This window comes from Spermophilus citellus (genome assembly GCF_964194105.1).
Source record: "Spermophilus citellus genome assembly, chromosome: 7".
Classification (NCBI taxonomy): domain Eukaryota; kingdom Metazoa; phylum Chordata; class Mammalia; order Rodentia; family Sciuridae; genus Spermophilus; species Spermophilus citellus.
The window spans coordinates 28,974,097-28,998,447 of record NC_138188.1 but is presented as its reverse complement, the minus strand read 5'-3'; the positions used below and the strand labels follow the sequence as shown (position 1 = coordinate 28,998,447).

The 24,351-nt window shown below is 34.8% G+C and overlaps 1 protein-coding gene across 2 annotated transcripts in view; it reads right to left on the bottom strand.

Annotated features, from left to right (window-relative positions):
- ATP2C1 (ATPase secretory pathway Ca2+ transporting 1) overlaps positions 1–24,351 on the bottom strand; it is a 140,273-nt gene that overhangs the window by 75,954 nt on the left and 39,968 nt on the right. For both annotated transcript variants that reach the window (XM_081301663.1, XM_081301664.1), the window contains one exon: positions 806–916. In XM_081301663.1, the coding sequence (XP_081157789.1) occupies positions 806–916 (111 nt within the window). The remainder of the gene's footprint in view (positions 1–805; positions 917–24,351) is intronic.

Genomic DNA, 24,351 nt, shown 5'->3' with positions numbered 1-24,351 from the left:
TGAAACTTCCTGCAGCCTAAAATAACTAGCTGCCCTGACAGAAAGCTTTAAAATAGAGATCAATAATCAAGACTTTCAAAACTTAAACATACTTAAAATAAAGTATAAACAAATAAAAAACTCAAAAAATAGATAACAGGACTGAGGCTATATAACTCAGTGCGGAATGCTTGACTATCAAGTATAAACACCCAGGTTAAATCCCTACTATTGCCAAAAAAAGAAAAAAAGCAATGTTTTTAATGCCACAATCAAAATATGTGAATGTCTGAAGGAAAAGTTAAAAGCACTCTTTTCTTCATGTATCAATAGATGTGCTTTTTAAAACAAGAAAAAATTACATAAGCAATTAAATTTTATTTGCAACTCTGAACTTGCACTTAGCTTTTATTTCACCTTAGAAAACCCTTGTTAAAAAAAAAAAGATAAACTCTATAAACACTATGTTACTAATTAAATTGATCATTTTCCTAATCCAACTAGTGCTTACACAGCACGAGTAGTTTCTGGCTGGCAATGCTAGTGATCTAGAGCTGCAATGTCATAATCAGGTAGCCAGTAACCACAGTACAGTTATATAAAAGAATTAAATTTAGTTCCTCTATCACAGGAGTCAAGTTTCAAGTCATATAGTCATGGTTAATTCAGTCAAGTTTAACCACATTTCAAGCTCAACAGTTACCATACTGTCAGCACAAAACAGTATTTCTATCATTGAAAAAACTTATATTGGGCAGCACTGATTGATAAAGCCTAAAAGACTGATTTCACACTATCTATTCCCTTTCTCCCACCAACCACTTACTTGGAGAATGCTTGCAACTTCACTCACTGGTAATTCACTTGCTTTTTTTGATGTCAATACAGGAATCATTGTCTCATTTTCACCATTAGGTATTTTTTGAAAACGTGCAACCTAGGAAATAAAAACCAAAGGAAAAATAGTTGAATACATTAAAACAACTGTAATGCAATCCAGAATAATAAATTAAAATCTAAAATAACTCATTTTCCACGGTTAAAAAAATATTCTCAGACTAATGAGCACTGAGTCCTAATAAAACACCTTCATATTAACCACAGCCTATTTTTCTTGAAAGTATATTTGAAAACTTAAGCCACCAGTGCCAGCTAGAACTCAAAATCTTTACATTAAAAAGATGCTATTTCTCCAAAAACAAAAAAGAGTAAAAATAGGTGTCCCATCTATCAGATCCTGATAATTACACATAATCATAATCCTCTAAACTCATTACGTTTAACACAAGGAACAAGGACCAGCTAAGCTCTCTCCATTTTAATTATTCCCCTTGATCAGCTCTACCCTTTTCTGCCCAGAATGGATGCCCAGCTACTCTTCCAAAGCACCAGGATAGCAAGTCAGACTGAAAAGCTATTCCCAAACTACAAGGAAAATGAGAAGAAAAAAGACCAGACAAGCAGAGGATACACAGGTGAGTGAAGGGGTAATGTGCAGAGTACATCACAAGAAAGGCAGTAATTGGATTACTGACTTGACCAACTTTCTTAGCAAATACCTAGTTCACACAATTCTAGAAACAAATGCCCAATTCAGACTTGTCTTTGGTCCTAAGCTGAGATTTCTTATACACAAAAAGTTTTGAGTAGGCTGGAGAAAGGGGAAAACCTCTCCACTACTGAAACTCTGGAGAAAAAAAGCACCTCAGTTGCTACACATCCACTTGATTAAAAGAATACTGAAACTAAAGTGATCATCTTACTATCCAGATCCAAATTTTAAGCTTTCAGATGAAATGTTTTCAAACTGAGATAATCAACATTTTTAGGATAAAATTTTTAAATAACACTTCTTTATGTCAACAAATGAGATCAAATAATAATTTAAGATTCAGCACAGAGGCCTGTATGCAAAAAGAATCTCAATTTACTGCAAAAAAAAAATAGTATATAGCTGAGGGAGAAAATATTTCTTCTGGGTGATCAAATTACTGGAGCCAAAGACAAGTTTTCTAATCTCATGTATTTAAAAAAAGCATTGTTAAATGTTTTAAATATCTTGAAACAAAGAGCAACAGTTTTTTTCCACTTTTATTAAGGAGATATTAATGACTAAAAATACTGAGGAAATTATAGATTACCTTTCTTTCATGCAAGGTCTTAAAATTATAAGACTTAAGAGAAAAATTGGGAAATTTATAAAACTTGCTCATGTTTAGAGGCACTAAAATGCCCTTATTTCAAATCTATGAAACAAGCTAAGCCAGAGAAAAGGAATTCACTGAACATTTCTAAGTTAAATACTCAAGAAAATTTAATAACTTAATGAGAATTAAACCAGATGACATTTCATCTTGTAAGATTGTGAAGCAAATAATGGAGCTGGGTTGTAGCTCAGAGGTAGAGGCGCTCACCTAGCATGTGTGAGGCGCTGGGTTCCATCCTCAGCACCATAAATAATTAAATAAACAAACAAACAAATAAATAAAATAGTTATGTGTTCAATTACAACTAAAAAAAAAATTTTCAAAAGATTGTAAGGCAAATTAAAAAATCAAATGTTTATACTGCCTGCAGTGACAATGGCATTTAATAAAGATCTTGTACTTCAAGGTTCCTGAAAATCATTTACTTACATATCAAATAGGGATAATAGTGCCTAAACAGAATTTACTGGGGATTAGGTTCACTAATGTAGCATTTGACCCACAAACAATAACTGCTCATCTGATAGTTACTTTTTTTCTAAGAACTAGTTAATAGTTATAGTATATACTCAATAATATAACTAGCTCAAGTAGGTCATCACAGAACTAAATCAAGGGAATTCAGATATTCAGATATTGTAAAGCTTTTTTATTTAAACATACTTCTATCATTCAGATATTGACTAAAGGTGTAGCTCAGTGGTAGACAGTATGCCTAATATGTGCAAGGCCCTGGGTTGGATCTCTAACTCATGCACAAAAAAAAAAAAAAAAAAAAAAAAAGAGAGAGAGAGAACGAGAGAGCGCGAGAGGGAAGAAAAATAAGAAAAATTGCTAACTCTGGTACCAAATATGCCTATTCATAAAATTTTCAAGTACCCTTTGTGTGGTTGGCACATAGATATGGTCTATATTTGATCATAATTTATATAAAATCGTTTAGAGCCATTTTATGGACACAAAAGTGCTAAAAAATCTCAAGGAGGAAATGAGATTATTTCATTTCATCTTGCTCTACAGGAGCATGTTGTTAACTCTCTAAATATGTTTTGAGATGCTCTCCAACTGTAACTCTACCTATTGCCTCAAGTGTGTTTTTCAGTTGCTTACCACTCCTGCACTTATAAACAAAATTATAAAGTCCTGCACAGAATGCCAGATCACACTGAACTTTGTCATTCTAAGTGAGTAAAGTGAAAAAAAGAGCAGAAATGTATTCATAAATACAAGGATGCAGTGAGCAACAAGACAGGTAGGGATTCTGATGAAGGACACAAAAGCTCCCCAAATGAATGGAATTATTTTACAAGCCTGCTTACCCAAGAGGAGCCAGACACAAAAGAGGAACATCAAGCAGATATTGGCCCAAAGAAGCAACAATTTCTGGGAGCTCACTGAGTAAAGACAACAGCAGACCCTTTGACAATGAAAAAAAGATTGCCATTTTTTTAGCTGTTAGTTGTTATTTATATTCATATGCAGGTAAAGATGACCTGTGAGTCTCTGAGGAATGGGACTTTTTTCATGATGAACTGGAAGGCTTTTTTATTCGGATCTATAGCAACTTTGCATGAATTGTTAGCTGGTGTGCTGAGCCTCAAGATGGTAGCTATCATCTGGTGGTGTGGCAGTGGCCGTTTCTCTGCTAAGAAAGCCTATCAATTCCAGGTGCAGTCAGAGGGCTGGGGAATACAACTCAAGTGGCCAAGTGTTCCTGGTTTCAAGCCCAATACCAGAAAAAGCAAAAAATAAAATAAACAAAACACTGGCCCTGCTTTAGGAATAATGGGTAAAAACACTGGACATGCCAAGTAGCTCAGACTTACAAAGCAGATCCTTGCATTTTATGGTGAAATCTGCACATCTGTGTTTTATTTTTTGGTTTTGTTTGTTTCAGGGTTTTCTGTTTGTTTCTACAGTACCAGGGACTGAACCCAAGGGTGCTGAGCTACACCCCAAGCCCTTTTTATATTTTACTTTGAGACAGGGTTCTCAGTTGTGAGGCTGGCCTCAAACTTGCAATCCTCCTGCCCACGTCCTGAGCTGCTGGGATTAAAAGTGTGTGCCACTGCCACTCTGCAACATCTGTTTTTTGGTTTTTTTTTTTTTGGTTTTCTACTTTGTAATCCCCAATGTGCACTTATTCATCCCTTCTTTCACTGCACCCAAATAATACTACTGGGTAACCAGAAACAAGGTCATATGTGTTGTGACGTTAACTATATTTTTTATAATAGGAAAGTTGTGAAACAATACATACAGAAGATACAGAGGCATAAAATAAATAGGAATTGGAAGATAACTCCCAAAGGTTGACAGACTTGATGTGTGTGTGTGTGTGTGTGTGTGTGAGAGAGAGAGAGAGAGAGAGAGAGAGAGAGAGAGAGAGAGAGATAAGCTTCTTATCTCTGCACAGATACACTGTTCTTAGCTTTGTTGGAAAACCATAGTTTGGCCTTTTCAGACTTGTATGACAGATAGATCTTCAAGGACAAAGCAGTACACTGGTAGTTCCTAATACAAAGCAATGTTAACTCTATATTTACAATAAAGAAATGGAGGTAAGCCACAGATGTTAAATCTTGTTATCCCATAGGTTAAAATGAACTATTTTAAATAAAGAGTTGTATATAATGTTTTATGTAATCTCCTAACCTTTCCAACCCAGGCACTTTTTGAAAAACCTCTGTCCTCATCAGAGGGATTTTGTCACCAGGTTTTGTTGTCTGTTTTTGTGGGCATTAGCATCATTCTACCACTAAACTTTGCAGATAGATACATGTTATCCCAAAGTCTAAGGTGTTTATTGAATTGGATTAAATTGTCTGAATTAAAGGTCATGCTTTTAAATTAAATAAGAGAGAGCAACTTCAATAGATGAATGGATAAAGAAACTGGCACATATACACAATGGAATATTATTCCGTCATAAAGAAGAACGAAATTATGGCATTTGCCAATAAATGGATGAAACTGAAGACTACCATGCTAAGTGAAATAAGCCAATCCCAAAACATCAAAGGCAGAATGTTCTCTCTGATATGCATATACTGACTAACAACGGGGGGTGGGGTTCACCCAGTCGGACAGGGGGAGAGGGGTGAGAATGGGAAAGTCAATAGAATGAATCAGACATAACTTTCCTATGTTCATATGAGTATGAAGATATGACCAGTATAACTCCACATCATGTACAACCATAAAAATGATTAACCATACTCCATGTATGTATGATATGTCAAAATGCATTCTACTATTATGTATAACTAAAAAGAACAGATGAAAATAAGGGGGGGGGAAATCCTTAAATTGTTAGAAGAATTATTTGGTCAGAAATTTGCAAACATTTTGTTGATCTATTTCCTGAAGACAACTTTGGGATGCTCCTGATGTGTTCATCTATAGTATAATTTCCTGGACCCCATCCATTCTTTAAGAAAAAAATAAGTAATTGTTGCAAAAAAGTCTCTAATTTGCAGCTGCCTTTTTGTAAGCAGCACTCTTTCTAATTACAACAATTTTTTAAAGAGAGTTTTGGTGTTAAGATGAAATAACAGCATGTGTTTATGTTCATTAAAATGATCTAACAGGAAAAAAACTAATAATACAGATGAGAGATGGGACAATATGAGTAAAAATCACAATGAGAACTATGTTCATACCTACAATGGCTAAAGTAAAAAAGACAACTAAAAACTAGTGCTGGAGAAAGTAGAACCTTCACACACTGGGGGGGATTGTTAAACAATGTGGCTACTATGGTAACAGTTTAGTAGCTATTACATATTATGCTTATGTTATTAGGCAAACATTTAATCTCTATCAAAAAAAAGAACTGTCTCAACATTCTTCGGACGATTTAGTTATGTTCTGATTTTGAGAATTATAAAACAAAGATCAAGTTCTGTTTAAAGTAAATCATCTTAAAGGATGTCATGTCTTTCACATGTTGTTAAAGAAGTTCACTGTCTATGGTCCTAGCTTTTAAACATGGTTATCTCATATCTGGCCTCAAAATCATGCTAAGGGCCAGGGATGTAGCTCAGCAATAGAGTGCTTGCCTACCTGAGTTGAATCCCCAGCACAAGAAAATCAAATCTTGAGCTCAAATTTACCTTAGTCTCCTTACAGTTGCTTTACATTTATTAGAATCTATACCTTTCACTACTTAACTCATGGAACCAACAAACATTTACTAAACCACACACTGCACATACAACCACATATACCCGAAGAAGTAACTAACTCAACTGGAGAGCCAAGTCATACCAAAACTCTTATACACACACAAATAAACAAATTAAATTTTCATTTCACTTAGAAAGGGGTCTATATGCATCAGATCCCATCAGAGATTTACTAAACCTAACTTTGCATTTTACCAAGTTCCCCAAACGATTCATTCATGTTTGAGTGTAAGCACTGCTTTACATCAGTTTCTGATATTGACACAGATCATAATTACACAGGTTGCTATATGAATGGGGCATGCCCCTCTAAAATTCAGATGAAGTCCTAATCCTTGTTGTGATGGTATATAGAGATGGAGTCTTTGGGAGATAATGTGGCTATTAGGGTGGTGCCTTCATGATGGGATTAATGCCCTGATAAAATGAGACACCAGAGAGCTTGCTTCCACATCCCCATTCCAAGAAAAAATATAATCAGGAGGAAACCAATTAGCAACACCTTGATCTTAGATTCCTTAGCCTCCAAAACTTTGAAATGCATCTGGTGTTTGAGCCTCCTGTCTATGGTATGCTATTATGTAACAAAAGTAGATTAAGATAGGGATCTTTTTTTTTTTTTTAATCCAAGTGCCCAGGTTCCATTCCCAGAGAACATAAATCATTAGACCTGAAGTGAAGCCAAAACACACTTATTTTTAAAAGCTCCCCAAGCTGTATCAAATATGTGGCCAAAGCTGATAATTACTGGCCTTACTAGGGTTAAAAAGCATGGTCAAACTAAACTGAAAAATTTAAGTATTCACTTTTAAAAGGTTAACACCTCCTAAGATCAGTTACTAACATAGGTTCATAAGTGACTTATAAAAATGAGTCAGCAAGCCAGGTGCAGTGGCACATGCCTATAATCCCAGAGGCTCAGGAGGCTGAGGCAGGAGGATCATGAGTTCAAAGCCAGCCTTGGCAAAGGTGAAGTGCTAAACAACCCAATGAGACCTTCTCTAAATAAAATACAAAATAGGACAGGGGAGGTGGCTCAGTAGTCAAGTGCCCCCTGAGTTCAATCCCCAGTACCAAAAAAAAAAAAAAAAAAAAAAAAAAAAAAGAGGTCAGCAAAAGTAACTCAAATTACCCAACAGAAGTCAAGAAATAGGGAAAAAAATCTTTAAAAAAAATCATTTTGGCCAAATTCAGTGTGCTAGTAATTAACATGAAAGAACTAGGCACCTGTCCACACCATTTAGCAATCATAGCATGGAAGGTATGATTATCCTGAGAATTCTAGAGATCAAACCCTACAACTGCATTTTACAAATGTGAAGAAGGCATATTATGGACAGAAGAAAAAAAGTAACACACCAGTTCCAAACCAAGAACTACATATTCACAGTGACTTACAGAAATCAAACAGACCTACACAATTTAAGAAGCAATCACTTATTGATTACAGCAAAAAGTGAGTATTAATGTCATTTACTTTAATGTCATAAAACATAAAACATAATAAAACACAAAACACAAAAAGCATAAAGCATAAAACACAATCCAGGTAGAATTAGCACTTTTGGCACACATCTGCAAGCCTTGTTTGAAGAAAGGCCCATGATGCTACCATTAGAAGTAGCGAATTTTGGTTACAAAAATGTCCAAAACCAAGTTTCTATAATCAAGCTTCTGGTTGAGAATTAAGGCAATCAGTTTTTTTCTGTAACACTATAAAAGTCCACTTATGTCCACACTGTATTCAGTTGAGTAGAATAATAACATGATGCAGCAGGGATCAAACCAAACTTCTTCTTCAGAGCCAGAAAGATGGGATAAGCTCCCAGGCTTCGTCCCCAACTTCAAATATAACAGTTCTACTGTTATGTATTACATATTTAGACTTCATCAAAAGGCTTGTATTTAAACACCAAGGGTTTATAGCTTTAAAACCAGAGAAACCAAAGCCAGTACGACAGTCAAGATCAGACTTTTTAAAAAAAATAAAATTCATTTCTCTGACTGCTAGAGATGGTGAGCATTTTTCCATGTACTTGTTGATTGATTGTATGTCCTCCTCTGAGAAGTGTCTGTTCAGGTCCTTGGCCCATTTATTGATTGGGTTATTTGTTATCTTATTGTCTAATTTTTTGAGTTCTTTATATACTCTGGATATTAGGGCTCTATCTGAAGTGTGAGGAGTAAAGATTTGTTCCCATGATGTAGGCTCCCTATTTACCTCTCTTATTGTTTCTTTTGCTGAGAAAAAACTTTTTAGTTTGAGTAAGTCCCATTTGTTGATTCTAGATGTTAACTCTTGTGCTATGGGTGTCCTATTGAGGAATTTGGAGCCCGACCCCACAGTATGTAGGTCGTAGGCAACTTTTTCTTCTATCAGATGCCATGTCTCTGATTTGATATCAAGCTCCTTGATCCATTTTGAGTTAACTTTTGTGCATGGCGAGAGAAAGGGATTCAGTTTCATTTTGTTGCATATGGATTTCCAGTTTTCCCAGCACCATTTGTTGAAGATGCTATCCTTCCTCCATTTCATGCTTTTAGCCCCTTTATCAAATATAAGAAAGTTGTAGTTTTGTGGGTTGGTTACTGTGTCCTCTATTCTGTACCATTGGTCCACCCGCCTGTTTTGGTACCAGTACCATGCTGTTTTTGTTACTATTGCTCTGTAGTATAGTTTGAAGTCTGGTATCGCTATACCACCTGATTCACACTTCCTGCTTAGCATTGTTTTTGCTATTCTGGGTCTTTTATTCTTCCATATGAATTTCATGATTGCTTTCTCTATTTCTACAAAAAATGCCGTTGGGATTTTGATTGGCATTGCATTAAACCTATAGAGAACATTAAACAAGGATGAGAGGTGGGAGGGAAAGGGAGAGAGAAGGGAAATTGCATGGAAATGGAAGGAGACCCTCAGGGTTATACAAAATTACATACAAGAGCAAGTGAGGGGAAAGGGAAAAATAATACAAGGGAGAGGAATGAATTACAGTAGAGGGGGTAGAGAGAGAAGAGGGGAGGGGAGGGGAGGGGAGGGGGATAGTAGAGGATAGGAAAGGCAGCAGAATACAACAGACATGAGTATGTCAATATGTAAATCAATGGAAGCGTAACTGATGTGATTCTGCAATCTGTATACGGGGTAAAAATGGGAGTTCATAACCCACTTGAATCAAAGTATGAAATATGATATATCAAGAACTATGTAATGTTTTGAACAACCAACAATTAAAAAAAATAAATAAAAAATAAATAAAATAAAATTCACATTTTATTTAGATTTTTCTTCACCAAAAATAATAGCAAAATTTCCATAGAAAGAACACATTTATGGGGCTGGGGTTGTGGCTCAACTGTACAGCACTTGCCTAGCATGGGTAAGGCACTGGGTTTGATCCTCAGCACCATATAAAAATAAATAAATAAAATAAAGGTTAAAAAAAAAGAACACATTTATTTTGTGGGTTTTCCAGATTTTGCTTATAAATCTTAACAAGGCAATAAACACTGTCATGGAAAATGACAGAAGAAAACTAGTAATAACTGGGGAGTCAGTTGCCAGTATTGTCTTGACTACAAAGCAGAAGTGTTCAAGTGTTCAACATTTACCTGCCATAAAACTTATTAAGATGCAGGCTCAACAAAAGAATGTAATGAGCAACAAATCACATGTGGAACAACAAAGGCAGGCTCTTCCATTTAAACTTATGGTAACTTGTTCTTTTAAGTTCACTTGATAAAGACAAAATCTACACTGAAATCTGTTTGATAAGCTCACATATTTCTCTGGTTATTCCAGAGAAATGGAAGATTATGCTTATAGTACCATTACAGATTTTGAACAAAACACTTAGAACTTGTACTAGTCAAAAATCACTGGTGGGCTTCCCTATAACATTTTATAGGATGCATTCTTTTCTCCAGCAGTGCCTAAAAGTTATCAAGAGTAAAGAGACTTTCTGGGATTTTATCAGCCTCCCTCCCATCCAGAAGTATGTTTTATTTTCCTGTAAAAATCAAAAAGACTTTTGAGTATTTTTTGTTTTCCTTCTCTTCAAGGGTTAAAGGTAAAATATTTTCACCTTGCTCATCACCTCCTTCTCCTGCACTGGGGTTCTGAAGATTGCTATTGAATGTTTCTTTGTATTTGTTCCTTCAGAAGTTTCATCAATCTTTCTGTTTCAGCATCCTGCTGATTTCATCTTCACACAGTTCTTTTGCATCCTATCTCTACTATATGCTAATCAAATGACAAGTAAGATCAAATATTGTTGGCATTGTATTACCTTGAATAAATGTCCTGTAAAGGCTCTCCCAATGGCTTAATAAGTATCTGCTTCAATTAATTTCAAGGAATAAAATAACCCGATCATTCTTTAATTTTTCTGATGTCTCTGGAAAATATATAGTTCTAGAGATTACAGAGGTCTCAGTGTCTGCCACACAATCAACATTGCTTATTTTATTAATGAGATGTTTTATCTTCTAAGTCAGCTCTCCTACAATTCCCTACCTACTTCTAGCATATGACCAGATCCCACAGAACCTGAATAAAGCCAGATTGGACTGCATGTTTCTCCCCTCACCCCTGTTGCAATTAGGGTCTGAAGTTGGGGCAAAAAACAGAAGTCAGCATCAGATATCATCCCCACTGGCCTCACCTTCCCCTCTCCACCACCTCAGGCAACCCACCAATAGGCTCATGCCCAGAAAGGGAAACCAGGCAAGGTCAGACTTAATCCCAATTCGTAATCCCAAATCTGTTTTGCCAGCTGTGTGACCCAGAACAAATTGCTTATCTTCTCTGAGTCTTTTTTCTCAGTGGAAAACTGGGATAATACCTATTTTGATTTTAACAAGAACTAAAAGAAATACTATTTATAAAAGTATGTATCACAGTGTCTAACGTATAACAGGTATTCAAATTCTAGTTCCCTTGCTCTAAGATAACACTAATAATATAACATTTATGCATTTGCCTCATCCCAACAGTAGATCTTTAGAAGGGTGTGACCTTGTTTGTTTGTTTTTTTTTTTTTTTTTTTGTCATCTTGGTATTCTCTGCAAAATTCTCAATAACAGAAAACTTCAAAACTACTACTGGGGGGGAAATACTAAGACTTCCTGTCTTAATGAACAATTATGTAGCAAAAAGAATAGCACTGTTATCCTGAAGCATATCTGTGGCTTTAAAATTATTCACAGAACAAAAAATATGGCAGAAAAGTAATTTATTTCATCATTTATGAATTAGGTACATGTTCTACAAGGACCAGGTGAGTCTAGATATTTCACCTTTCATAATGCTGAGGTTAAGGATTCTAAAACTGAACACTGTATTTTATTGGCAAATGTAGCAACCATGGGAGAAGGAAAAGTCAATCTGTTTCTGATGAAGCTCTTCAGGGATTAGATTGCAGCTGGTAAGGGACAGAACAGAAGTCAGCAAGTATCTCAGAGTGGGCAAGTCACATTAGATTAGGATCACTGTTCATCCCCACCAATGAATAAATGCTGGTATGGGAAGATAAAGGTACTATAAGCATAATCTTATAAAATAACCTTGTTACCCAGGGAAGGTTTACTTCCACTTTAAATATAAGGGTCCAAATTGAAGTCTAGGACCACAGAGATGACAAAATGCTCAGAAATATCCATGAATGTCTCCTTTAATATGCAAGTTGATAAGATTTCCTTTAAATTGTATTTTCCCAAGTCACCAAGAAAAAATTGTTTTATCATCTAAAGGGCAAGATGGAATGTGGCAATTCTCAAATTTTGGTGGGTTTCAGAATCAGCTGGGAGTGGGGCACTTATGAAGAATATGGGAGCAGGGGCTGGGGTTGTGGCTCAGTGGTAGAGCGCTTGCCTAGCATGTGTGAGGCACTAGGTTCAATTCTCAGCACCACATATAAATAAATGAATAAAATAAAGATCCATCAACATCTTTTAAAAATTTTTTAAAAAAGAATACATGTATTATTTCCAAAAAAAATTTAAAAGATGAATCAGATCAAGCCTCAAGATTTGCAGTAATTAGATATAGAGCAATGGTTTTCAATTCCAGCCTTCACATTAAAAACCAAATGGGATGAGTTTCTAAATTCCTATGATCAAAAATCCAGACTAGTGAGATCAAAGTCTGCAGGGATGGTGGGTCCCCAGGATGAGTGGGTCTCAAGGATAGACAGTGCTGAATATTATTTAAGAGATATGGCAACCAATTATTGTATGGAGTCCTTTCTTGGCTCCTAATTTAAACTATTTTTAAAAATTAAACTGATATCACAGACTGCATGTAATTATTTTGTCTCTTTCCTCCTTAAGTCTGAAACAATTCCTAGTCTTCTGGTCCTTCATTATCTTTGTAATTTTGAAAAGGACAATCAGGCCATCATGTAGAATAGCTCCATCTTATAAAATTACAATTTGGATTTTCTAATTTTTCTTAATAGATTTCAGTGATGTATATATTTTGAAGGGAGGGGTATATCACAGAAGTAATGTTTATCCTTCTCAATAAATCATATCAAGAAGCTTCTTTGTTATAAAGTAAATTGTGTCCCCCTTTCCCCTCCAAAATTATGCTGAAGCTTTAATCTCCAATGTGAATGTATTTCAAAATAAGACTTTAAGAAAGAGAGTAAGGTTAATAAGGTCATAAGGATGTCTCTAATCCAATGGGATCAATATCCTTACAGGAAAAGGCAGAATTAAAAGCACACAGAGAACATACCATGTGAAAATAGCAAGAAATAGTTTGTCTTTGGCTGAGAGGCCAAAGAAGCCAATGCCAGCACTTTTGATTTTGCTGAGGTTAAGTAAGTCACCAGATCTCTAGTATTCTGCCATGGAAGCCGAAGCATGCTAACACAATACTGTTTGTCCCTTTAACAGTGGTGTCAATTTTGATCACTTGGTTAAAAGGTAACTGTGAGATTCTTTAACTATCAAGTTACTATTTTGGGATTTGTAAGTAATAAATCTCTTATAAGGAGACTATGTAAAATATTCTGGACCTTATCATACTTTTCCTCACTACATTTCCTAGAATAACCATTACTATGATGGTTACCAGATGAAGGTTTTTCTTACCTCATCATTCTGTCTGTATTTATAAGTGGTATCCTACAGTAAGGAATAAGCTGCCTTTATTTATTTCTGTTTGTGTGCACATGGGCGCAAACATACACATATACACACCTGTACAAACACACATTCACTTTTCACATGGATTTTAATGCATTACTATCATTCTACTGCTCAAACTGTCCCATTTGTAGCCTGCAGGGAGACTTGAATAGGCTGGCTCCTAAAATCCTTTTGACAAGCACTCATCAATTTTTGCGCTCTTTCTTACTTTCTGGCACAAGATAGTCCAAGCCTATCTTTGTATTTTCCAAGCTCTAGCATTGGAATTAACCATTTCTGCAGAGAGCCTCGGTTTCTCCTATTGATGGACTGTTTTCAGAAGTGTTACAGGTTCTAGGCCTTCACAACCGACAGAGATAAGAACTATATATTTTTTATACCTATCTGTAAATGTTAAAAACCTGCCAATTCCTATCTAACTCCCTGGGGTTCAGGCCAATCCCTTTCCTTACCTGTAACTTCTCTCTCAAATAATAACAAACCTGACTTTCATTATCACCATTATGTTTTTATTTGCTTCATTTAAAATATATAAAGTACTTTTGGAACGGTAACCATACCACTGTTTAAAAATCTACTTACTCAAGTATAATATTTGCATAGCTATGTTTGTCATTAGTCTTAGGTTTGTTCATAGTTAAGAGGTATTATTACATTTAAGATGTTTACCCCTAGTCTCTCTCTCTCTCATCATCTTTAATTTTAAGTATACAAAATATAACTTAGAGCCAGGCATGGCACACCTACAACTGGAGGTGGGACAGGAGGCTGGGATAGAGGATTACAAGTTCAAGGCCACCTTGGGCAACTTAAACTCCTTCTCAAATTCCAAAATGAAAAGGGCTAGGAATTTAGTTCAGTGGCAGAACACCCCTAGATATAATCTCCAGGACTGGGGGTGGGGGGAGAATAACAAAAATATATAACTTAATTCTTATAAATCACGTGTCACACCTCTCCTCCATTCTTTCAATCTCTCTGTAACCACCCTCTATGCAAGCAATCTTAAGTTTTAAATATATACTGACTATGTTTCCTGTTGCAAAAATGGGCAGATAAGTGTGTGGTTTATTTCTTCTCCTTTGGCTTAGAGTAACATATTCCACCTATGCTTTCTTTTATACTCAATATATCATGGAGATCACTCAATTGTTCAGAGATCTTCCTCATTCTTGTTATACAGCACATAGTAAACAACTATGTGACTTTACTATGAGTACATATGATTCATGAATCATGTACAAGTATTTTAACACTGCTTGGGGTGTCCCTTCAGGTAAAAATCTCCAGAATAGAAAATGACAGGAAAAAAAGCAAATGATCTATAAGGTTTTGTTGTATGTTACCAAATTCTCCACAAAAAAAGGTTTACTTTCACACCAATAATATCCGTTTTCCTATACCCTGCCCACAGGATGGGTTGTTATACTTTGATTTTTGCCAATGTGATAGCTACAAGACGGTTTCTCAGGTATTTTAATTTGCATATCTCTATGGGTGAATGTGAAATATTCTCTTAGGTTTAAGAGTGATTTTTGTGCTTTTATAGAAGTTATTATATATTTTGAGTATATATAATAACTTCTCACTGTTTTATTCTATCAATTTTTAACAATTATATATTAAGGATCATAGCTCTTTATGATACGGTGCAGATATTTTATTCTAGTCTGTTAGTTATATTGACTTTATGCTTTTGCTATCTACAATTTTCATTCTTATGTAACAAAATTTACAATCCTTTTTCATACCATCCCTAATTTTGAATCACTGTTAGAATAAAGAACATATTTTAAGAACTATAATGCTTAGCTCCATTAATCATCTGATACTCAATAAGTAAATAAAGACAAAATAATACAATAATACACTAGATGGATCTTATAACCTTCAAACTTAACAATACAGAATCTTTAAGAAAAAATAAACAGTGTATATTAGCTATAACTAAAAAAAAAAAAAAAAAAAAAAAAGTGAAGCATGCCCATGTCACACCATATGCAAATAACTCAAAATGGATCAATAGTCTAAATATAAGAAATAAAAGCCTAGGGTTTTTTGTTTTTTGTGAGGAGTTTTTTTTAGTGCTGGGGATTGAACCCAGAGCCTCATGCATAGTAAGCACATTCTCTTCCACTGAGCTGAGCTCTACCCCCCATCCCCAGATTCTTAAAAGAAAACATGGTAATTTTGGGGGGGGAAGGGGGACAGGGGTTGAACTCAGGGCACTTGACCATTGAGCCACATCCCCAGTCCTATTTTGTATTTTGTTCAGAGACAGGGTCTCACTGAGTTGCTTAGTGCCTCACTTTTGGTGAGGCTGGCTTTGAACTCGCAATTCTCCTGCCTTAGCCTCCCAAGCCACTGGGATAACAGGTGTGTACCACTGCACCCAGTGATGAAAACAATAAATTTTCATGCCTTGGACTTAGGAATAAATTCTTAGATATAACATCAAAGCACAAGGAACAGAAAAGTAGATAAACTGGAACTGATTCAATTTAAAACTTTTGAGCATTACAACAATTGGGCATTGACATTATAAAGAAAGTGAAAAAACCTGCATAATGGAAGAAATTTTTTGCAAATATTTTATCCAATAAGGGACTGATAATCAGAATATACAAAGAATTCCTGAAATTCAAAAGAATGGAGGTATGTAGCTCAGTGAAAGAATATGTACTCAGCATGCACAAGGCTGTGGGTTTGACCCTCAGCACCACAAAAAAAAAAAAACCAAAACAAAAAAAAAAAAAACACCCACAAACACAAAAAATAGAAAAAAATTTTTAAATGGTTGAAGGACTTAATAGACATTATTCCAAAGAAGACCAAACAAAATGGCTAAAAAGCACATAAAAAGGTATACAACACAAATCAAAACCACAAAGAGCTATCAACTGTTAAGATGGCTGTTATGAAATAAGCAAATATAACTATTGGTGAGGACAGGAGAACCTGGAACCCTTGCACAATGTTAGTGAAACTATAAAATGGTGTAGTCATTGTGAATAACAGCTTGGTGGTTCCTTGATAAGCTAAACAGAAGCCAGTTGTGGTGGTGCATGCCTGTAGTCCCATCTTCTCTGAGGCTGAGGCAGAAGAATCACAAATTCAAGATCCACTTGGACACAAAGCAAGACCCTATATCTCAAAAACAAAACATAACAAAGAAAGATAGCTAAATAGAATAATTGCATGACTAGCAATTCTACTTCTAGGTATATATTCAATATAATTAGGAACAGGGGCTCAAATACTTGTAATCTAATGTTCACTGCAGCATTTTTCACAATAACCAAGTGAAAAGAATCCCAGTGTTCATCCACATCTGTATGGATAAACACGATATGGTATATACACAGAATGAAATATTTTAACCATGAAAAATAAATTTTTGTCAAATACTTCATATGAATGCACCTTGAAAACTTTATGCTATGAGAAATAAGTCAACCACAAAAGGACATATATTGAATAATATAAAATACTATAGGTATGAAATACTTAAAGCACTCAAATTCAGAGATAGGAAGTTGATTAATGGTAATCAGCAGCTAGAAATGAGGGGATATCAGGAGTTACTGCTAAATGAGTATAGAGTCTCAGTTTGGGATAACAAAATTTTAGAAATAATAGTGAGAGTTGCAAAGAACTTAATTTAATTAACATCACTGAATTGTACACTTAGTAGCTAAAATGGTGAACATAATATTAAATGTATTTTACAATAAAACTGCTTTACAAAAAATAATAAAATTCAGTGATGTCACTTCCATTCCTAAAGAACTGGACATAGTTAGGCATGGTGAACCAAACCTGTACTCCCCGGGCAGGAAGACCAAGAATTCAAAGCCAGCCTCAGAAACTCAGCAAGGCTGTAAGCAACTCAGTGAGACCCTATCTCTAAATAAAATATAAAACAGGGCTGGGAATGTGGTTCAGTGGTTGAATGCCTCCAAGTTCGATCCCTGATACCTTAAAAAAGAAAAAAAAAAAAAAACTGATGTAATATATACTAGTTGACCAAATCAATCTAGTATATTACTACAGCAAACATTACAAATATTTTCAAGTCATCATAACCAGTATACATTCAATAAATTACTTTAGCAGTTTTCATTAATTCCCTATAGATGAAACTTGGTTGTAGAATTCATATCATGGTTCCTTACGACATCCTCAAGGCAATAAAAGCCTAAAGATTATGGTTTGTTCATTGTGTATCCCTAGATGTAAGCAGACGTGCAATGGTAAAGGTTGGTCTCCAAAATAAAAGTATAATCTGAAACAGTGGTTGCAAAGTCCTGATATTTTCTGCCCTAGCCCTACTCTCCAACTAAATACTTTCAATCCATCCCCAACTCTTTTTTGCCACAAATTACAACTTTCTCTTTCCCCCAAAGTACCCATTTTCATTCCCAATGCTTATCTCATACTACAAGTAAAAATAGTAAAGAATATGAGAGCTACAATCCAACCAATTTTCCTATGTATCCAATTCATTATAAATTCAATAATGTTTTACATGCTAGCAAGTGATCTTTTTTTCTGAATCATTTAATTGATATTTGATTCTAGGGTTATTACTGGCCTCTGCCACCTTTCCAACAATTCCTCTACCACAATAGATAGAATTTTTCTTGGTGCTCCACTTTCTTTGACAAATACTGTTACTTCTTATTCCATTATGACACACATTAGATAAGGAATAGGATCACTGACCCTTACAAAGTATAGCTACATTTACTATATTACCTCCAAATTGAACAAAAAATTTATTTACATATTTCAATAAAATTTTTAAAAGTCCTTCCTGGGGTCGGAGTTATAGCTCAGTGGTACACCTACTACTACCAATGGTTTAAAGAAGAATTAACAACAACCCTTGTTAAACTCTTTCAAAACATTGGAAAAAAAAGGAACACTTTCAAAATCATGTCATGAGGCTAGCATTACACACTGCAAGACAAGAAAACTACAAGCCAGCATCCCTGACAAAGACAGAGATAAAAAAAAAAAAAAAACAACTCAACAAAATACTAGCAATATAAGTCCAATGGTACATTAAAAAGACCCTATACCATGGCCAAATGATTTGTCCCTGTGATGCAAGGATGGTTTAACATATAAATAAATAAGGTGCATAAAATCAACCATTTAAAACATGAACATGCAATTGAAAGATCATCTCAACAGATGCCAGAAAAAAAGTATCTGAAAAAATTCAAGCCCATTTCATTTAAAAAATTCTCACTAAACAAGGGCAGAAGGAAAGTACTTCAAATGCCCACAGCCAACGTTACACTCAAAGCTGAAAAACTGAAAGCTTGACCTAAAAGACCAAGAACAAGGCAAGAACGCCACCTTTCACCACTTCTTTTCACCACAGTACTGGAAATACTAGTCAGGAGTAACGGAACAAGAAAATGAAATAAAAAGCATTCATATCAAAAAGGAATAAGTAAAACTGTCCATTTTCAGACTACATTTTATATAAAGAACAACCTTAAAGGCCTTCCTAAAATAAGAACTGCTAGGACCAATAAATTAATTCAGTAAAGTGACAAGATACAGAATCAACATACAAAAATCAGTGAAGTTTCTACACTAATAAACTATCTGAATAGGAAATTAGAAAAACAATTCATCTATAATAGCATCAAAAATAACCTACCTAGGAATAAACTAAAGAGGTTAAAAAAAAACATGTACTGAAAACTATAAAACACTGAAACTGAGAACACAAACAAATGGGAAAATATCCTGTGTTCGTGAATTGGAAGACAATATTGTTAAAATGCCCTTATCACCAAAAGTTGTCTACAGACTCAATGCAATTCCTATCAAAGATCCCAATGGCAATTTATATATAGATATAGATATATACATTTTTTTAAAAAATAGGGAAAAAGATTATAAAATTATATGGAACTACCAAAAAAATCACCAAATTTATCTTGTAAAACATAGATGAAGGTAGCATACTTCCTGATTTCAAAATATATTACAAAGCTTTAGTAATATAAACAGCATGATACTTGCTTTACAGATACATGATCAATGAAACAGAGAGCCCAAAAATTGTCCAATGCATATACTGTCAATTGTAGCAAGGATGCCAAGAACACAATGAAGGGAATAATGGAAAAACTGCCTATCTGCATGCAAAAGCATAAACCCATCCTTTATCTTCTACCATAAATAAAAATCTACTTAAACATAAGACCTGAAAGCGTAAAACTTATAGAAGAAAACATAAGGGAAAAGCTTTATGTCACAGGTCTTGGCCATTACTTCATGTAGTTAATATCAAAAGCTTAGACAACAAAAAATAAATAAATAAGTTTGACTATGCCAAACTAAAAATATTTTGCACAACAAAGGAAAATGAACAGAGTAAATATGTGTAAACCATATATATGACAAGAAGTTAAATCTATAAAATGTGTAAGGAACTCTTCTGAACCTAATAAGTCATTTAGAAAATAGGCCAAGGACAGGGACAGATATTTCTCCAAGGATAGACAAATGTCCAATAAACACATAAAGATACTCATCATCATCAAGAAAATGCAAATCAAAATGAGGTATCTCACACCTGCAAGGATGGCTGTTGCTTAAAAACATACAAACACACGCAACTGTTGGTAAGCAAATAGAAAAATAAGAACCCTTGCATACTTTTGGTAGGAATGCAAAATGCTGTAGCCACTACAGAGGTTCCTCAAAAATTTTAAAACAGAGTGAGGAATGTTACTCAGTGGTGGAATGCTTGCCTAGCATGTGCAGTCCTGAGTTCAATATCCATTAACACACCCACACACAAAAAAAGAAAAATTTATATATATAATCTCTACCAAATATTCCAGCAGTCCAATTGAGTATTTATCCAAAAGAACCAAACTGAAGAGCTCAAAAAGGTACTATTGGCACTCTGATGTTCCCTGCAGCGCCATTCTCAATGTGAAAATAATAGTCCATCAACATTATTAAAATAATGTCCATCAACAGATTAATGAATAAAGGAAAATGGTGAAGACACATGATGGAATATTAATTGGCCTTGAAAAAGAAAATTCTGTCAAATGTTGCAACATAATAAATCCAGAGGATACTCTAAGCCAGCCACATAAAAGCAGATGCTATATGATTCCACTTACATGAAGTATCTAAAACAGTTAAACTCTAAGAATCAGAATATAATGGTGGTTACCAGGGGATGGGGAAAAGGGTTAACAAGGTAGGACTCACGTTTTCTATCATAAAAAAAAAAAAAAAAATTGCAAAAAAACTTCACCTGATCCCAAGCTTAACAATTTTTTTTTAAAATGTTGAAATAAAACAATTTCCATCACACAGTACCTTTTAGGCAATATTCAGAAACAGACTTGCACCTATTCCCAACTGTTGCCTGTTGAATACAACTGTAAAATCTTCTGTAATCCAACTAAAACTAAATTCTTCCTAAGATAAATGAACAAATCAATTCAAAGCAGCTCACATTATTAATCTGCTGTTTGAAGAGAAAATGTCCTTTAGTTTATTCTTTGTAGCCTCTACTACTCAATCTTTGTTTCTTGTAACCAATGACCAGCTGCTTAAAAGACACAATCAGGGAAATTAATTTAGTACACACTGACTAACAAACATCAGCTATAGAAAAGTCAATTCCCAGCATGAACTAAAAAAAAAAAAAGAAAAGAAAAGCATGCAAAAAACTACCAATTTGTGCTTTTATGGGCGATAAAAAGATAAAGAGAACTGAGAAGTCAAGTTATACAGAAAGCTGAAATGTAAGAGATTCAGACAGTTCTCCACTTTTTTACAGGCAACTTGAATTCAATCTACATTGATACCAGCTGTTTCCCTCTCAAGGCAAAAGAAACTGGGACTGGGCTTCTGCTAAAATGATTTTGAAAAATAAAAAAGAATGAAAATACAAATTTAAGCTCCAATTTAACTACTATAAACAATCACATTCTAAGCCCACTACCAAATAAACCATAGTTCCCACCTCACTTTAAATACTCACACTCCTTGAGTATCACTAAAAAGAATTTTACCTAATTAGAATCCTATTGGCTATACTTAAATATTATTTGTCACAAAAGTTTGCTTTGTATGTCCCAACAATGCTCCCCTTCACATGAGCAGATGACTAATCCTCCATTATTAAAAAAAGATATATAACTCAAATCTTTAATGACAATTGGATTTTGACTCAGAATGCCTTAGATAAATGGCTGGCCAAATACAAAATACAAAACCACATTACTGTAAGTGGCCTACCTGGGGGAGGTCTACTACCTAGTTCTTCTGCCTGCAAACCCTTTAACTATTAAGATTTCAGGCCTCATTCCTCCTATAAGCCTTTTTGTGCTCTCTCTCCACAACTGAACCAACTACTCACTTCCTAGTGCCCCACTTACCTATTAAAGCTCTTTTTCAAAATGTTTTTCCCTCCACTACACTGTAAACTCAATGACTACTCAAGAAATGCAGGTCAGACAAACCAGCAGTGACCATGCCTGGCACATGGATGGTGTTCTGTAACTGTTAAACAAAAAGATACACAAAAATTTAAGCAAACCATTCAGACCTTTTCCTTAACTGTTTCAATTAACACAATGTCCCTAAATAAAAACTATATTTTTTGTATAATCAATAATGACTTAATCCCCAGTAAATTCATACTCAAACCTTTTCTTTCCTGATCTAAAAGGGAACAGGGAGAGTTGGGAGAGTCCTAGTCCTGTCATCCAAACTAACTTATGAGACCAACTTTGAAGTAGTCATCCAACTGCTTCCACTTAAGTACTAATCCTCTATTTGCAATATAACAACTGCAGAATATTTGTATGGTTCTCATATTTCTTTGTGAAAAAATGGACTTCTTTCTGTTGAAATCCTCACGCCTATGTTGAAAGTATGTCTTGGGGAAGGGAGGTAGAAGGCAAGAGAAGGGCAATCAAAATCTTAACCAAGCATGTTACTCATTCCTAGACAACTACTTGCGTAACACATAATTTAAACTGCTTCACCATTAATTTATACCTACATACTTAATTCCTTGCTTCAACCTCCAATTATTTTACATTAAGTACCTCAAAATGATACTACTGAATAAAAGCAATCAGAATAAATCAGTAATCTGAGTTTTTAGTTGTAAAACTATAGTTTTATCATTAAACCTAAAGAACAAAGTGTCTAGCTGTGAAATTTTCGCAGGGCACTCTCATCTACAAACAATACACTATCCTTAATAGAACTACAAGAAATGTGCCTTTATTATTTTTAAATGTCAGTTTTTTATTACCAAAAAAAAAAAAATGACTAGGGCTGGGGTGTAGCTCAATGATAGAAGCTGCTTACCATGTGCAAGGTCCTGAGTTTGACCTTCAGCACTGCAAATTTAAAATAATTTAAAAAGTCTAAAACTACTGACTTGGCTTATAAATATTACCACAATAGCAGCTGGATGAAATGTAATAGGAAAGAATCTCAGCAGTAGTAAGAGAAAGAAGAAGTGCTGGGAAAACTAGATATCCACATGCAGAAGATTGAAACTAGTCCCCCTTCTCTCACTCTACAAAAATCAATACTTTACATATATCTTAGAGATTAGTGCTCTATCTGACGTGTGTGGTAAAAATCTGCTCCCGTTCTGCAGGCTCTCTATTCACCTCACTGATTGTTTCTTTTGCTGAGAAGAAGCTTTTTAGCTTGAATCCATACCATTTATTGATTCTTGATTTTATTTCTTGCGCTACTGGAGTCTTAGTAAGGAAGTCGGGGCCTAATACAACATGATGGAGATTTGGGCCTACTTTTTCTTCTAATAGACACAGTGTCTCTGGTTTAATTCCTAGGACCTTGATCCATTTTGAGTTGAATTTTGTGCATAGTCAGAGACAGGAGTTGAATTTCATTTCTTTGCATACGGATTTCCAGTTTTCCCAGCACCATTTGTTGAAGAGGCTATCTTTTCTCCAGTGTATGTTTTTGGAACTTTGTCTAATATAACTGTAATTATGTGGGTTAGTCTCTGGGACCTCTATTCTGTACCATTGGTGTACCAGTCTATTTTGGTGCCAATACCATGCTATTTTTGTTACCATTGCTCTGTAGTATAGTTTAAGGCCTGGTATAGTAATGCCTCCTGCTTCACTCTATTTGCTAAGAATTGCGTTAGCTATTCTGGGACTCTCTATTTTTTCAGAAATTTCATGACTGCTTTTTCTATTTCTATGAAAAATGTCATTGGGATTTTGATTGGAATTGCATTAAATCTGTATAGTGCTTTTGGCAGTATGGTCATTTTGATAATATTAATTCTGCCTATCCAAGAACAAGGTAGATCTTTCCATCTTCTAAGTCTTCTTTAATTTCTTTCATTAGTGTTCTGTAATTTTCTTTGTAGAGGTCTTTCACCTCTTTCATCAAGTTGATTCCCAAGTATTTTATTTTTTGTTTTTTTGAGGCTATTATAAATGGGGTAGATATCCTAGTGTCTCTTTCAGAGGATTTCTCACTGATGTACAGAGGTGCCTTTGACTTATGGGTATTGATTTTCTATCCTGCTACTTTGCTGAACCAAAAATCTTAACACTAAAAAAAACAAATAATCCAATCAATAAATGGGCCAAGGAACTCAACAGACACTTCTCAGAAGATGATATACAATCAATCAACAAATATATGAAAAAACGTTCAACATCTCTAGCAATCAGAGAAATGCAAATCAAAACTAAGATTTCATCTCACTCTAGTCATAGTGGCAACTATTAAGAATCAAACAAACAATAAGTGTTGTCGAGAAT